This window comes from Trachemys scripta, chromosome 14 (assembly GCF_013100865.1).
Source record: "Trachemys scripta elegans isolate TJP31775 chromosome 14, CAS_Tse_1.0, whole genome shotgun sequence".
NCBI lineage: Eukaryota > Metazoa > Chordata > Testudines > Emydidae > Trachemys > Trachemys scripta.
The window spans coordinates 26,523,307-26,541,321 of record NC_048311.1 but is presented as its reverse complement, the minus strand read 5'-3'; the positions used below and the strand labels follow the sequence as shown (position 1 = coordinate 26,541,321).

Sequence of the window (18,015 nt, the reverse complement as noted above, 5' to 3'; positions counted from 1 at the left end):
CATTCTTTTACATCAACTTTAAAACTACAATCAAATATATTTGATCAGGGTCAGCCACCGTGCTTGCAGCTGCTCTGTTTTGCTTTCTCTCGCTCTCTCTCGGTCTTTTTGGTTCTCAGTTGCTTTGTGTTCTGCCTTCTCTCTCTCTCAACACACACATACACACCCCTTGGCAAAAGTTCCTGGGTGGGTTCTGAGTTATGTCAACTGAAGGATGACACACCTTCTGTGTCTGCCAGGAAACCCATAACCAGGTTTCACCCAGCTCTTAACAGTATCTTAAAATCTGTGCAGCAAAAGGAATCACAGCTTGGGTTAAAACAGTGAAGAACCATCAAAGAGATAAATGTGTCCCCCAGAGGATAAAATGAAAGTGATTTTAGTCCTGGCAAGATAAACATTTGCACAACGAGGAGGAACTGGAGACTTGTGACTTATCACTGGGTTCTGATTTAAGGGTGAACAAGTGCAGTTTATTACTTAGGAAGATGCAAGAGCAGTGAAGGCTAACAGTAACTCAAAGGGTGATGGATGGAGGCTCAAAATGGTGCACCAAAGAGTTTAAATACAGGAGATAACAAAAAGATGAATCGGTTGCAGAGGAAACTGTGTCAAGAAGGCAGCAAGATGCAGTGGCTGGTGCACTGGATTGGAGGTCAAGAGGGTTTTTATTCCTGGCTCTGCCACTGACACCCCCTGTGTGAGTTTCCGCTGTATAAAATGGGGTTTATGATGCTTGTCCACCTTGTAAAATGCCTTCATACCTACAGAAGAGAAATGCTAACTATTATTAATGCAAGCATGACTTGGTGGAAATCCCAGAACGATCAAGTGATCAGCACCTCCTGCTCCAAACACGTGTGTAACCTCTTGATGGGCCACCCAGGCAGGGCCAGGAGGAGAAAGGCCCAGCTAAAGCAGGGCACAGTCAAGTCACTTTCTCATTTTTATTTACTCTTCATTTTCCAACATGGAAAGAGTTTTCTTCAGCTGGTTTGGGGCCTTTCCCTCTTGACCACTGGGTATCCTGCAGGGCTCAAAATATCTGTGCATCTGCTCCAGTTATCATTCATTGTTAGGATCACACAGTGGCACCAAAAGACCACAGCTGAGGTTGGGGCCTCATTGCTCTAGGCACTGCACGCACACACGCACAGAGATAGTAAGAGACGGTCGCTGCCTTGGAAAACTCACAATCTAAACAGAAGAGACCCACAAAGTGGGGGGAGGGGAAACAGAGGCACAGAGAGCTGAAGTGACTTACACAATGTCAGTGGCAGAGCCAGGAATCGAACCCCCTGAGTCTCAGTCCGGTGCCCTGGTCACTAGACCTCTCTGCCCTCCCAGTGCCGGGAAGAGAACCATAGCTCCAGCATTAGTTCTCAGTTAGCTGAAGGGCTGCTGGGAAGGAAGGAAGGATCTTCCTGTGGTTAAGACAGATATGGGTTCTGTTCTCAACTCTGCAACTTACTTCTCGTGTGAGTCTGGGCAAGTCACTTTGGAGCAGGCTGTGGTTCTTCCAGCCACTGGGGCCCTGGGCTATCTAGTGTTGCTGGCAGCACTGACTGCCCCACAACTTGCACTTCAGGCACCAAGCACTGGGTGCTGAAAGGAGGAGAAGGGCTCTCTGTCCTCTCTTACACATTTATGCAACAGAAGCCCCAGTCTGACCATTGATAACCCCGTGTCTCAGTTTATCCAGCCTGTGAAATGGGTGTATACACTGCCCTACAACACAGGGTATTGGGAAGCTTATGTCATTAATGCGTGGGTGGGAGGTTGGGACTTTGGAGAGCCTTCCATGGAAAGCGTTCACATTATTCTATAGACTGTAAACTCTTCAGAGCCAGGATTGTTTTGTACAGTGACTAGCACAGCAGGTCCCCATCCCGACTGGGGCCTTTGAGCGCTACCAAAAGAGAGACATTTAATAATACAAACCATGCAAAACTTGTGGTGGTTTGGTGTCTTCCCCCAAAGCCAGCCCCAGGTTCTCACACCTCTCAAGCAGATCTGGGCTCAATGCTGGGAGAAACCAGCTGACAAGTCTGCCAGGAAACCAGCTGGTTCATACCAAGCTTCACTCTGAGTTTTTGGATTCATCTGACATCTTCAGAGGCGCAGTGATGCTGAGCTTTCCAATAATACTCTTGGGTATTAGGGTCTAGCTGCCTATGCTGGGGCTGTGGGGACGTCCTGGAGAACAGCAATGGCTGGCTGCCTGGTAGTTAAACTCTCTTCTATTAACGACTTTGTTCTCTCTTTAATGAAAGCGGGGCCCAGTGATTCCCTGATGACTCTGGCTGCCTGGATTGTTCAGCTGTGCAGCGGTTCTGGCAGCGCGCAGCCTGTACTGCACATTAACCTTGTTTACTCTCGCTGTTATCATCAATGTCATTTTGAAAGGAAAATTAGAGCCAGCACGGTTTGATTTTCCCATTAAGACGAAATAGCTGAAAAGCTACAGAGTTCCTTGCTTCATAAGTAAAACGAGATACTAAGTGCCAGCTGAGCCAAGCGTGACTGCAGCACTTCTAAAGCGGACAGAGAGCCAAGGCCTGAGGGGGCGGTCGTGCCAGGGCTGGGACAGCGCGCTTCACCAGCATCCCCTCGCTAATCCTCCACGCCGCTGTGAGGGAGATAAGCATCCCTCCCCTTGCGCTGAGACGGAAACGAAGGCAAAGAGAACTCAGGCCAAACCCTAGCAGGTGCTGAGGGCCCTCAACACACCTTAGCTGAAACGCAGGAGGCGCTCAGCACTGCACAGAATCAGGACCAACGCGACTTGGGTTTGGCATAAAACACTCCTGTGCTCTGACAGACCATGACGCAACAGCTTCAGTGCTGAAGCTCACTCTGCCATGCTGCTCGCTCAAGCTTTCCTAGGTTGAGCTCATCTTCTATGCACTTGTTTTCTGAAACAGCGGCTTGGACACAAACACTTACATCCTCTCTCGGAACTCGCTCAATCACTGACGGATCAAGGAAAAACACCAGTGGGATATCTGCATTCGGGGTCCAATTCCCCTCTGCCAAGGGCCAGCACAAAGCCTGCAAAGTGCGCCCTTAAGCGCCAGGTGCTGCACCCGGGGTGAGTTGAAATGACTAAAGTTGTTGCTTCAGATCACTATTAGATGCCATCAGGGCTGGCCTTATAGTTTACAGGACTCCAAACTGTTCTGAAGAGGGCAAATTGAGCCAGGCATTACCAGAAGGGACCTACAAGCAAGTCTTCTCGTTCCCTTCTGATGCCATTATAGAAGAAGGTAATAGAGCCAGCATGTCTAATGGAGTTTCGAAATCCAGATGCAATGTCTTTCTGAAGGTGCCCTAGCTCAAACAAAAGTTACGGGCTTGATGCAGGAACACTGAGTGAAATCCTCCAGCCTCAGATCATGTCATGCTAGTCATGCAAGAAGTCAAATTAAATGATAATGTTCCCTTCTGGCCTTAACATCTATGAATCTATGACTCTACGTGGCTGTACAGCTTATGTGGGATGCAAAACACTATGCCACAGCTTACTTTGCTTGGGTTCATGGCCGGCCCTGGATGCAAACAACGCAAGTGGATTTTACAACTCTGAAAGAAAAATTAAGCATCTAGAGCCAGATGGGTTGGGATACTAGTAGGCAACAGAATAGCCCGTCTGCTTCCCATCTTAGCGCACTCTCTGGTTAGATTTCCACTGCACTAGCAGAGACAGGGCTCAGCCAGAAAACAAGGACTCCAGGTCATCTTCTCCCTGTCAGGACGGCCAATAAAAGTTGTATGTAAGCTAGAAATTTCAGAGAGCAAATTATGCTGGTACAATAATAATGATGTATCCAAAAGAAGACATGGTTTCTTCTATTCATCTCAATTAGAGGCAGGCTGGGTCAGGTTACAAAGCTCCTTTCACTGTGAATTTTAGAAAGTAATTGAAGAGATGAAGAGAGACAAGGCAGACAAAGCCTAAGCCAGCATCACGAGGCAGGGATAATAGAGATTATTTCTGATTAGCAAGGAAGAGGGAAAAACCACACAACGGCAGAAAGCAGCAGAGTCCTAAGAAGGACAAAAAATGTCTAATGGACTTTTATGACTTTGCTAATTACTCTGCTAATACAGAGCTTGATTGTGGCTTAATCAAGCGTCAAGGCTCCATTGCACTATTCAAACAACACAGACAGGGTAATATTTTAAAAAGTACCTAAGTGACATAGGAACCTAAATCTCATTTTCAAAAGACTTGGGCCCCTAAGTGTCTGGCCAAGCAGGTTCTGCCCAACTGGGGGAAAACCACTGATGTTGTGTTACTATACACATCTTATCCCTGCAATGGTGGCACAGTGTGTGCATGGGAAGTTTGCTGGGACATGGCTGGTCATGAGCCAAACACAAAGCTGTGTCTGTCACGACCAAATCTCTCACAGGGCTTGTCTACATGGTGCAGTAGTGTGCAGCAGTGGGGTGTGAATTCTAATGCGCACCAACATGTCTCGCACTAACTGCCCTGTTTAGACTCTGCTGGTGCACGCTAGAAATTCTCTAGTGCAGGTTAACATAGCCCTTTTTCAAACACCACTATGTTAATGAGCAGTAGAGAACTCTTAGTGTGCGCCAGCTGTGACCAGGGACCTCTTCGTACTAAAGGCTGAGTGAGTTGTTCTCTGGCTGAGAAGCTAACGAGGAACCATTAATGAGAATAGTATTTACACAATTAAATCCCTGGGCGCTGTGCTGGAAACGTCCCTTTCAGTCTCACCAGCTCTGCACAGCAAAAGATTCTAATAGCAGAGCCAAGCAAACTGGAGAGAATTAGATTAGAAATAATGAGCTATCCCTCCTGATGAAAGTCAGTTAAGGGCAGGGGATGGGCATGTTTGGGCTGCCCCATTTGTTTACAACCTCTATTGTATCTCTATTTCTTCGATCTACAGCATTAACATGTGCTCTCTCTCACTCGCCAAGCATAGTTCAAAGCACCAGGAACATGTTTTAAATCAAATGTGTCAAATAACCGGCTAAACCAATGTAACCGCAAAGGGATATTGTGTGCTGGTTTTCTGCCTGTGATTCTTCACGTTAACAATGTCCAAGTTGTATTCACCTGGTGATAAGAAGGGATTACTTTCAGCACTGCCTTCCACAGCGTACATAGCACCGTTAATGAAAGGAAAAGCATGTACATGAAGGGAAATCCGAGAATTCATTTAGCATAAATAAGGAGCATGGTAGCGGGACAAACTAAAAGACATGCCCAGGCCATAAGAAGAGTGTGTGGGCCTGCAAATCCTGACTGCGGTTAAAATTTGTCGATCCTCAAGCAAGAGCAGGCCAGAGCTACCAAGGATAAAGGCCAAGGCCACAGATTTTCTCCCTTCCGGTCCCGCTGCTAGAGGTGGCTCTGATGGCAAGTCAATTCCACCTATGACCTCACGAACAAAGGAAGAGATGGAGTCAGCCTGTGATTTGAAACAACAAACCCTAAATGGTGGCTTGCTTTGCTTGTGCTGCCTGGCATGGGCCTTTCTCAAAACAGTCCTAGTTTTGCACTTTGCATTTATAAGCAATTGGTTTTTTTAAATCTGTATTTTTTGGGAAGCAGTTAGTCAAACGTAGACCCATCTGCCAAGCCCTGGGCTAAGATGTCAAGTTGTAAGCATATTTCCAAACAGTGTCCAACACAATTTTGCGTCTTGGATCTCAGTTATGCTATGAGAAGCCAGCAGGGTGTGGGAGCTGGTTACCACACAAGAGTACCCAGCCTGGCCAGACCATGTTTCAGTTTTGCAGAGTAAGTGGGGTAGACCCAGATTTCAGCTGGATTCCCACAAGCCACATTTCAGCCTCGGACTCTGCAAATCACAATGGCTCAATAGGCATGGAGTGAAGTTTTCAAAAGCACCTAAGTAACTTGGAGTTCGTCCACACAGCCATGGGCAGCACATGAACCCCCCGTTCGGGGAGGCTAGTGTCCAGCCCTGCCCCTTCTACCCGAGGCTCCATCCCTACCCTACCCCTTCCTTTTCCCCTCCCCTGCTGGAGCCCTGAGCCCCCCTGCAGTTGGAGGAGCCCCACCCCACCCAGCTCGTTGCCCGGCCAGAGTCCCAGCCCGCCCAAGCCACAGAGGACACAAAGACGTGATCAGTCTCTGCATTTTACTGCAATGCTGTCACGGCCACATGAGATACACACATGAGCTTTTTGGGTGCCCAAACTGTGAAGTCTTAAAGGGATCTGACAATTCAGAGGGCAGGGGCTGGTACATAAACTCACTAGTCACTCCTGAAAAATCACGCGCGCGCGTGTGTGTGTAAAATATGAATATATCTTGGCTTTTGACTTTGCTTCTCCTTCTGAACTCGTAAATTCCAGGCAGAGTTTAAGGCAGAACAAGAGAGCAATTCTGCCTCCTCCTATTAGAATGGCAAAGGTATTGGGACACTTGCTTAAACCCCAAGGGACTAACACTACAGTGATGCAAATGCAATGTCATAATGCCAAGATCATGCCAGTGTTCAGTGATGCCACGAAGGCCCTAAGTTGGACAAGCCCTGGACATGGACCTTGCCAGTACTTCAGCAGTGGTACATCCCTGGAGAAGAGCTCACCAGGCTGTGCAAGCACTGCATGAGAGCTCTACAGGAAGTGCTGGTGGCTTTTGGGCACAGCTGCTGTCTTTCAGCAGATAAAGCACATTTGAACCAAGGCGGCCACGTGTCTATGCTCCAATCAGCACCTTCACAAGCCTCTGAGGTTTTGCTTAACAGAGGTTGGTGCAAACCACATATTTGGTTTCCAGGCGTGGTTCACGCCCGCTGAGTCTCAGATGGAGCTCTGAGGTTCACTGAAGGCACCTGTGCTACATAGTTTGCAGAATTTGGCTCAATGTTTAAAAAAATTTTTTTTTAAACAAATGGAAAATTTTGCAATTCGGAATGGGGGCTACGTTCTTTGAAGTACCTGCCTGGCTTTCCCTGCCAAGTAGAAATGCATGCACCTCAAAGGAAAATGAAGAGCTAAAAAAAATCAAGGCTTCCTTGCTGCTGAAAGAACTGACATGGCAGAGACATGGGGGTACTTTAGTAATTGCTGCCCACATCAGCACCATTGTGCAAAGTCATTCCCAAAATATTGCATCCTGCAGATGCTATGTGCAAGACGGACTGTATGACACCAATGGAGCCATGTTTCGAGTGTTATAACCTTAGTGCTAGAATTACAATGGCAAGGCTAAATGGGCAGCATCATCGCAAGCATGGTCTTTGGCACAGAAAGCAAAGAACTCCTGCCCAAGAATGCGGGCACCTTTCCTCCCATACCATAAACACCCGAACCCTTGAGAAAATTAAACGGTGATACTTCCAGCGCACGTTCATCTGGAGTCAGACAAACCACTTACCTGCTACAACTCCAGCAATGTAGACGAAGCCAATCCTTGCTGCTCCATGTACCATTTCAAGGGGAACCCCAACCAGAAGCTGAAGAACAACATTGAGTCCAAGGTGTTCTATCCTGGGGCAAAGAAAAATACCATTAGTTGTGTTCTTCCTGACTGTGTTTTCCCCTTGTTTTCCACAATGTAATTATTTCTTGGAAGAGGAGGCCAAGTGAGCCACAATCTAGATTCTAATCACAGATTTCTTTGGCTCAGTCTATGTAACTTTCATGCATTTTTTTTAAGTCACTGACCTACAGCTGTTTTACCATCAATATTCATATCACATGCTCCGATACCTGCATTTGGAGAGACAGGCTGCTATCCCTGGGCATGGGTTTTGTCATGAATCCATGACTGCAAACTCCACCACAGTAAAATCTAAGACATGTGTACGTGGCAAGGGGATAAAAACCAGGTCCTTTGTTTAAAAGCTAAACAAAGCCAAAGCCTAAGGAAGGTTCACCACTAGCTGTAGTAACATTGGGGGTTTTACCCTTGCAGGCTGCAGCCACTAGAAGACAATGTTGGCGCATAAAATTGAACAGATCTGACATCATCCAATAGAGAGCAGTTGTGATGGATACAGTTCACACTCCCCAGTCATTTATTATAGGGTACCATGGTGGATTCCATCAGTGAATTTTGTGGGTGGATATTATGTTAGATTTTTATTGTTCCAGAAGAACATTACAAATAATCCCCAGATTAAGTGGGCTAATTCTAGATAGAGAGTGCACTCCCTGATTTTTCTGTCAAACCATTTCATAAGAATTCTGTCTTCTCCCAAGATTACACCAAATTCTCTTCATCTTCCATGTTATAAGGGTCACTCTCTTTACAAGAAGACACTTCACCCTCTCAATAGCATTGGTAATGGATCGCTATAAGAAGTTGTCTGCTGATTCAGACCAGCAGTCTTAGGAATGCTCCACACATCACTCGGATTCAAGCCTGTTACTACGTGAACCTGAATAACAAGGCCTGGCCTGGCCTAAAGGAATATATAGCACGGGGAAAATGTGTGAACCAATGCATATAGCAGGAATGTAGAGCCATGAACTATTCACTATGCATTGATCCACTAAATACACTGGGTGATGAAGACGGTTAAGTGAAGATTATGTTTGATTCAGGGGCTAGGAATGCAACTGAGAGAAGATTTCTGGTTTCCTTCTATTGTCCAGTTCTGCAAAATCAAATCCATTTGTGAGTATTCTCCCTTTTGATACCAAATTGTACTCTGAAAAGATCAAAACTTTGGTGGCACAGATATTACTGATAAAAAGACAGTGAGTAAAATATCCTGCCTGAAAACATTTTTATCGTACCAAGCAGATGCTATGAAATGATTTCACCTTTAAGTGAAACCCTGTTCAGCGTAGTCCTCATAATTGCCAAAGCATAATTGAAGCTACTGATGCATGTATAAAATTAGAAATAGCTTCTGCATGGAAATAAATAGCAATACTAGAGAAAAGCATGGTTACTGGAATCAGGGGACCCACAACCAAGCTGTTTAGAGCACGTTACATCACTTATTGCTTTTACTGCTAATCCTCTTTTGCAGCCCTTCGGTCCTTTCAAAGGCCGCAAAGTTCTTTACAAATAGCAATTGGGCCTCACAATACTCTTATTACACCCTTTTCCCACACATGGGTACAATGGAGTACAGAGGAGTTAAGTCAAACAGCAAGACAGTGGCAGAGACAGACAAGAGTCCAAGAATCTTGTCTCTCAATCTTCTGCTCTAACCACTTGACTGTATGCCAGGGCCGGCTCTAGGCACCAGCAAAACAAGCTGGTGCTTGGGGCGGCACATTTTTAGGGGCGGCATGGCCGGCGCCAGAATGCCGCCCCTAAAAATGTGCCCCGGCCGCCCTAGCTCACCTCCGCTGCTGCTGCCATGGCGCGAAACAGCTGATTCGCGCGCCGCTGCTCCCCCTCCCTCCCAGGCTCTCAAACCTGGGAGGGAGGGGGAGATCCCGAGCGGCCCGTTTCGCGCGCCGCTGCTCCCCCTCCCTCCCAGGCTCTCAAACCTGGGGGGGGGGGAGGGAGATTCCGAGTGGCCGCGGCGCGGGCGCCGCTTCTCCCCCTCCCTCCTAGGCTTGAGAGCCTGGGGGGAGGAGGCAGGGCTGGGGATTTGGGGAAGGGGCGGAGTTGAGGCGGGGCCGGGGGTGGGGTAATTAAAGAACCGGGGGACGGGGGGGCGGCCAAAATTGTTTTTGCTTTGGGCGGCAAAAATCCTAGAGCCGGCCCTGCTGTATGCCCTCCAGCTCTGCACATCAATTTGACATGTGAGTTTCAAGGCAATTCTAGGTTATGTGCAGCTGTCCCACGACAGTTCCTTTTTCGCCTTGCTGATACACAATGCTGCTTCAGGATTTCTGCTAGCAAGCCCCACCCCCCATGTCCTGACATTTGCTGGGCCTGTCCCTATCTGCTAGTAGCAGCCAGGAGCAGAAAGAAGGTAGAGATTTCACGTTTGGCTGATATAGGTTGGCTTCACGTGGGGGATCTATCAAGTGCTAGGAGGGATTGTGAAAAGCACTCAGGGTTGACCTAGCTCTGCTCCTACTAGAGTCAATGGTAAAACAGAGATAGACCCATGCTGAGTGCTTGTGCAACTCCCACCTGCAGTGCAGAACACAATGTCAAGGCTGCCTGCGGAACTCCAGCCTGTCGTTCACAATCCCTACTGTGCACGTTAACAAGTGCCATCCTGCGTGGGAGCCAGGCGGAAAGCGTGAATCCCAAGCAGATGCATCTGTGAAAAAAAAGACACCGATGCTGTAGATTTCTGCTGTGTTTGGTCATGAGTTTAGAACAGCAAAGATCTTACATCTAATCAACAGCACTTGGCACACAGATGTCCTTTTCTATTTTTTAAAGCATCATACAAATATTTACACATCCCCTTTGCTACTAAAGGATTCCCAAGTACTTTAACAATGGTACTACGCATCCCTTATGCCATCCTAGATAGCTCCTGGTCACCCGTGGTGTTCTCACCACCCAAATGTCCAATCAGTTATCTGTCCCCAGTGCCTTAGTCATCACTTATCTTGGGGTAGGTATATTTAGTTCCTTTGGGCTTTCCTCATGTTAGCATTGTGATTTGCCTAATGTAAATATGAGGGAAATCTTCCTGCTGTGGAGGCTGTAGAATATTCTCCCTGGGTAGGTGGTGGAAGCTTCATCCTTTGGGACATTTTAAAATTAGGCTGGACAAAATACTAAACATTGTTCTGGAAGGCACAATCCTGTCCTTAAAGGAAGATAGAAACAAACCTATTAAGACATCAGCCTCTCTAATTTCCTCTAATAATCCACCCTTCCCCACATTTGTTCTGCAGTTTATCATTATTGGACATTAGAATCATAGAATATCAGGGTTGGAAGGACCTCAGGAGATCATCTAGTCCAACCCCCTGCTCAAAGCAAGGCCAATCCCTAGGCAGATTTTTGCCTCAGATCCCTAAATGGCCCCCTCAAGGATTGAACTCACAAACCCCTGGGTTTAGCAGGCCAATGCTCAAACCACTGAGCTATCCCTCCCCGCTGTAACCTATTGCTGTAACCTAACTGAATGTGCTTATTCTGCTTGCTCTGAACATTGGAGCCACTAGGCATAGTCACTTTGTGTTCATTCTGCTCATGCAGGTACAGGGGACTCAAGCACTTAATTGGGAATGCCTAGTGAAAGTCAAATAGAGATCACAGGAATGATTCAGAGCATCTCACTGCCCTTGTATAGAAGGAAAACAAGAGGCTGACACTTAGTAACCATCCTGGGGAGTGTCCAACATCTTCAAACCAAGCAACTGTCCTTATTTTAGCAAGGCAGCTTTTGCAAGCAAAGCTCATTCTTGTTAGGGACTCTAAAAGCTATTTCAGTGGAGCTGACACATGTGCCTGTTCTTAAAAGCGTTACCAGGAGTGAGCCTATTCAGCCCACTTTCCCATCAAGCTAAGAGCATCAGAGGTTCCATAGTCAATAAGCACCCATAAAACATAATTAGCTTTCTCCAGCTCTGAATGGGTCATTCTTGAAATGACAATGTAACTGATTTATTAGGACGTTAGCCTTCTCTGGGACCAAACAAATGGGACTGAGAATCAATGCAAGTCCTTAGTTACGGCCGTGTTATAAATGGGTAGGCCCCCCAATAATCAACAGCTGCTTTGCATGAAAGCAGAAGGGCAAAATTTACAGCTTCGGCTTGGCTTTCAGGCCTCTTTAAAAAGCTCTTTCCATGAGGACGGAGACACAAACAGTGCATTTTTGGAATCTTTCTAGAAGCGCTGCCAGCTGGCCTTAGCAACTGCCTTCTTCTCCAACACCTTCTGACTGTCACTTTCACTTTAAAAAAAAAAGCAGATGAGTGCAGTAAATTAAGGAATGCAAATTACCATGTTAACGTCTCAGCAGGAGGTATAACAGCAATAGACTCCACACCACTGGATTAGCCTGCCCTTTGAAAATGAGATGGGAATAATGGGCTCACAGTAAAAAGATTATTACCTTTTCGGGATTTATCTATTCTCCTGCTACGAAAGGGACTCAATACAGATAAGTCAGCAATAAATGATCATTTAACCATCTAACTATTGATGCTGCTTCCTCATAAAAACTGCTACAGGGTTTATTATTCAAGAAGGACTGTGTGTGGTTTTGATGGAGTCATGTATCTACATGATTTAGAATTCTTTGCAAAAGTAATGAGGCTCTCTGGGATAAATCTCAAATATTTACAAAGGTTAGACATTAGATACTGTCTTCATTATCGCCTCCCTCCGAAACCAGCCAGGGCTGTGAAGTAAACTTGGTAAATAAAGAGCTTGGCAAACTTTTCAAGCAAAGTGTGTGACTAACACCAGAGTGCTGCTTGCTAAGGCAAAGTGGTGACATTTCATGGATTAGAAAGCCATGTTACAAACAATAAAGAAGTAGCCATCTCCCCTTTTCTCTTTTTGAATTTACATTTTAACCTGTTTTATCCTGTAGAATCTTGATTGATTATACATGACCATTATGATCTGTTAATCACTTTGTTTACTTCTGTGTATAAATATTGATGCTCACCCCTAATAAACTTGCCACACTTACTCTGAAGCTTTTCAAGCTAAGGATAGTGTGAGCCCGTTGATCAACGAATTGGTGTCTGGTCTCTGACAGATTGTGAGCCCCATACCAACTCCGCACGAACTCGGGTGCTGGAGAGGTGAGTAAGGACTTGCTTTTTACCTAACAGCACTATACGTACCCCTGCCTGCCTGAGACTGACCAAAGTGAGTTTACCTCACACTAAAGCGACAGTGCCTAGTCTTCACTGTGGCCAAGTCTATGCTTAAAATGTAGGTTGACCTAATTACATTGCTCAGGAGTGTAAAAAATCCACAGCCTGGAGCTACATAAATAAAGCGACTAACCCGCACTGTAGATGCCACTAGGTTGATAGAAGAAGTCTTCAACCTAGCTACTGCCTCTCAGAGGGGCAGATTAACTACAATAGAAATAGAATAGAAAAACCCCTTCTGTCACTGTAGGAAATGTCTACACAATGGCGCTACAGGAGCACGACTGAAGCACCGTAGCTGTGCTGCTGTAGCACCAGTAGTGTAGACATTGCTTCAGTTTTTACCTCAGGATAGCTCATGGGCATTAATTATACTGAGGTAAAAAACACAGCTTTTTGACAGTGAAGACAAGCCCTTGGTTGCTGCTCAATAGTTAAGGTTGAGAGTAACTTTGTTATAAGGCCAATTTTCCCCTCATTCTCACTTGAGTTCCTCAGAAGATGGACCTTTCCACTTCACATTTTGCATGTGTGGTCTGTGTCCTGTCCAGCAGAAGTGTCTCTTCCTCTGCCCCCCCACCATCTGCCCTCACCACCCTCAAGCTGGAGATGTGTTTGGACAAGGCCGTTTTTGGAGGGCCATGACATGCAGGAGACACAGGTGTTTTGGAAATTTCTTCTAACTTTTTCTTTTTTGCCCTGTCTTTCAAACAAAACTGGCTCCTCCTAGGAAATTTACCTGATGTTTACTTGAAAGATCTGGGTGAGATCTTATGCACAAGACCAATTGTGAGCTGAGTAGAGGCATGTTTAGGGAGCTATTCACTAGCAAAATAGGATCAGATGGGTCTTTTCAACATTTTAATGGGCACCACTGACGAATGGAAATCTAATCTTTCCCTTAAGTGGGGGAGGGGGAGAAAGGAAGAGTCTCTAGCCATTTCCTTGTAAGGTTCAAATTATAAACTATTGCAGAGAAGTTTGTCACAGTGATTTTTCCAGTGAAAAATTTAGGGGAAAACCACAACTTATCTATCCAGCCATTTGCAAAGATAGAGATCACTGGCGCATGCACATACACACAAAAGCAGCATGGACATTTCAGCCGTTTACAGGCTCTTCTGTGGTGCTCATTCATCACTATGGCATCTGAGCACTTCAAAAATACCAATTAAGCAAGCCTCATAAACTCCTGTGGGGTAGAGAGGTCCAGGGAATGAGACACTGGCAGGGAATAGGGATTCTGTTCCCAGCTGGGCTTGCAGACTTCTTGTGTAACTTTGGGCAAGTCCCTTCATTCTGTGCCTCAGTTTCCCCTCTGACTGTCTGTCTTGTTGCCTCTTCAGGGCAAGAATTGTCTCATCCTGTGTGTTTGTACAGCGCCTAGCAAAATGAGACTCCGATCTTGATTTGGGGCCTCTAGGTGCCACCAAATACAATAAGATAGCAAAATATTATTAAGTAATTATATATTATAGGCACAGAGGGATTAAGCAACTCACACAGGCTGTCTGTGGCAGAGTCAGGACTAGAACGCAGACCTCTTCAATCCCAGTCCATTTCTTTACCCATAAGACCAGATTTCATCTCACAGCCAAATGTGGCAAATTTGGTATAAAATTCAGCTACATTTTTGCAGTTTTCTTCTCCATTATCCACCGAGTTGTACTTGGGGGAAATTGGGCAAATGGACAGTTGGGAAAGCGCAAAGCTACATAGCCCCAAATATGTATATTGGGGTCACTGGCTCAGTAGTGAGAGACTAGCACCACCTATCGAATCACTAGTACCATTTCCTCCAGTACTAAGACTTTGAAGGTATCCCATCTGAACAACAGCCCAATATTTTACCATGTCCCTCAACGGCATGCGATTTGTTCTACTTCACAGCATGGCCGTTTGCAACTGAAAAATCTTTTATAAAATCCAATTCTGAACTGTTTCAAGTCAATCTCTCTCTCTCTGGAAACTCAGCTGTGGGGAACCTCTGAAATTTGTGAAGTACTCACCCGGCATGCATGAATATGTAGGTTAGGTACCTCCAAGCCTGAGCACGGAGCTGAGGATGATACACTAATGAGTTCTTCAGGTATAAAGGATGGGTGACTTGCAGCACAAATCTGTCTAATACCACTCCGTTGTAAAGAAAAAAGGCAACCTAGAAAAGCAGGGAGAGTCTTCAGTTAATGAACACCATCTCTCCACTGAAATAAACTACAATCCAACATCCAAATTGCGCAATAGGTTCCCCCAGCTATTACATGCTTAGACAGCACTAAAGCGTACTAGCCATTTACAAACATACATGATTACAAGATTCCTGCTCTGAGGAACTAACAAACTACAATTAAGATACATTTAAAAAAACTCTCAAAAACAAAATTATTTTAAATCTACATACAACCTTTCACTGCAAAGGACCCAAAAGCACCTGACAAACTGCAGCTGGACAGCACCACTGAAATGCAGTCACCACAAGCAGGGAAGTGAGGAAACCTGAGGGGTAGGGACATGTTTTATTGAAGAATGATAAGGCAAGCACCTATCCCTTATGAAAGGTACCAGAGTCTTTAGCATCCATGCAGAACCTTGCTTTGTATGGTCTTCTAAAGATCCCCGGATGGAGTAAACTCCTTAGAAACCAAATTTATCTAGCTCAAAGGCTAAAGGGGATTTGGACCAAAGGGACAAGAGGTTTTAGGTTTTCCAACCAGATGACTGGACCACTGGCTCCACCCTTTGCCTAGTGGCCCATTGACAACTAACTTAAGCAGAACTTGAAAGCCGTACTGAGGTACCACACCAGAAGCTCATGCAGTGGGAAGCAGCAGATGAATGACCTAGACTTCTGCAAATCTCCAATTTAAATGTGAAAGTGAATGTGTTGATTTCATTCTACGGCCTATTCACGCAGATCACCAAATGAGCACCGAGTGTGGCCCCAGGGGCAATACGGGTTCAAGAGAAGCAGGCATGTTGGCAGAGCCATGGTCTGTACGTGTGAGGTAAAAGTCTCCCCACACTTGCTCGTGCTCTGGGAGGGGTTTCCAGGAGCGGCGCAGTAAGATACCTGCCTCTACAATGGTGATGGCAATCATGAACCAGGGTGGAGGACAGCAGGTGTAACTGTCGTAGTACCACTTCCGGTCTATCTCGCGTGGCAGGGTCTCATACGCAACGTGTCGAATTAGCCTCTGGGACAGGCTTAGTCCTGACTCCTCCAGCAGTGCCTTGCTGCACAGCCTCCTGTTCCCCTGCAGAATGGCTTGGCGGAAGCTATTGGACCTTTTGTTGCTCATCTGAAAAGAGAAAAGGGAAAAAACATGAGCCCAAACCATGGGCCAGTGCAACTTCTCAGGTGGGAGTACTACCAAGCTGGGACCATGCAAGCCTAGGCCCAGTGTGACTGTCCGTGGGGAGTGTTACCAGGCTGGAGCAGCGGGATCCTGAAGATCAGTCTGTGACTATCATGAGGCAGTGAGTTCCGCCTGACCGGGGCAATATGAACTCCCTTTGATTGTCAGAAAGTCCGATATCCCTTCCCACTCCCGATGGCCTGCTCCCTTATCTATCTCTTGACTTACTTCCCTTTTTAGCTGTCAATTAACATACATTGAGCATCCTCCATTTCTACCTTCAGAAATCTCATGAAAACCCACCTGATCATGAAACATTCGTACTGTGGTTCAACCTGTGATCCACACACTCACACCTTTCCAGCTCTTCAGGACATGCATTTTCTCTGTTGTAAATGACATGTACATTTATGGCACCACATCACTAACAACTGTGTTCCTAATTTGCAGCAGTTGGTGCTAGTGCAGGTTTTACACAAAGTTTCAAAGGGAAAATGCTAAACTTGTATTGTGTACCAAAATGATCACATTAGCTACAGTAGACAACAGATTTAACTAATATTTAGAGAATCCCAGCTATTATAAGTTTGCAATGTTTGTTTGTTTTTTAATTGTCACTATAACAAATAGAGGGGCAGATTTTCAGACAGTTTGGGCTTACAACTGCATGACTAATTTGCATATGCAATTACCATGATTGAATATGTACAGCATTAACTTATTATCTTTTTGAGCACACAATTTCCCTATTTGCATGCACAATAAAAGCACTTGCACTCACCAATTAGGCATATGGAATTTTGTGTCTAACTTGTCTTAAAAATCAGGCCCTAAATACCTGGCAAAGGGATAATTGGCCTGTATGTCAAACAAACCTGTTGCACAGAAGCATCACATAGCTGCTATATAATATGCCTAGTTTTCTCTCTGGATGAACCCTTGGTTCTGTGGGATTAGAAAGTGAAAACATTTGTGGATGAGCAAGCTCGTGGGGGAGTGGATTTTGCATTAATCAGGCTTTTACACTGACAAATATACAAACTTTTATTAAAGCTAATGTTTAAAATCAAGTTTACACAGGTTAAGAAGGAAGGTACTGTACATCTGGGGTCAGGCTTGAGTTATGAGAGATTACAAGTATCAGTTACAAGGTTCACAAGAGACATACATAGTACATAACCAGCATAAACCCAGATTGGAGTGCGGGAGTTTTTAAAGCGTCAGTGAATAAGTGATCTCGGGTATGCCATCCACAGAATGTATTTAGAGTCTAAGTCAGTATTGGTGTAGTGAATAGGTACATGGGCGGGGTGAGTCCCTTGGTTTGTCAGGGAAGGAAGTGGGTTATTTCCCTGACTGGTGTTCTCGTTTACTCGTCCTAATACTGACGGTGTCCCGTGATGTGCTCCATGTAGATGTCTCTGGACCAGGGCCGGCTCCAGCTTTTTGCCGCCCCAAGCGGCAAAGTGGAAAGAAAAAAAAAAAAGAGATAAAGCCGAAATCGGCGTGATCGGCGGCACTTCGGTGGCAGCTGTACCGCGCCACTTCATTCTTCGGCGGCAATTCGGCAGCGGTCCTTCGCTCCAAGAGGCACTGAGGGATCTGCCACCGAAGACCTGGATGTGCCGCCCCTTTCCATTGGCTGCCCCAAGCACCTGCTTCCTTCGCTAGTGCCTGGAGCCGGCCCAGCTCTGGACCACCTGATGGTGTCGGACACCATGAACTGTCTCATGAGCCGGCTACATATGCAGTGAGGTGTATTTGATGGACTCCTTCCAGTTCTGAGTGAACAGGTGTCACATCTCAAAAACTACCAGCAGACAGGCTGAGGACAAAACGGGCCGGTGAGACTGAATTACCTTCACAGCCCTAACTGGGTCCCCTCCCAGGCAGGTTCGTGGCATGTCAGTAGGGCATTGTATTGGGGAGGCATGCA

At 45.9% G+C, this 18,015-nt stretch overlaps 1 protein-coding gene across 3 annotated transcripts in view; it reads right to left on the bottom strand.

Moving 5' to 3' along the window:
• The window catches only part of RHBDL3 (rhomboid like 3), a 125,036-nt gene that overhangs the window by 17,461 nt on the left and 89,560 nt on the right, over nucleotides 1-18,015 (bottom strand). For 2 of the 3 annotated variants that reach the window (XM_034790088.1, XM_034790089.1), the window contains 3 exons: nucleotides 15,798-16,022; nucleotides 14,733-14,881; nucleotides 7,388-7,500 (listed from right to left, as the gene is read on the bottom strand). In XM_034790088.1, the coding sequence (XP_034645979.1) occupies nucleotides 7,388-7,500; nucleotides 14,733-14,881; nucleotides 15,798-16,022 (487 nt within the window). The remainder of the gene's footprint in view (nucleotides 1-7,387; nucleotides 7,501-14,732; nucleotides 14,882-15,797; nucleotides 16,023-18,015) is intronic. The other variant, XM_034790090.1, reaches the window with a different exon arrangement.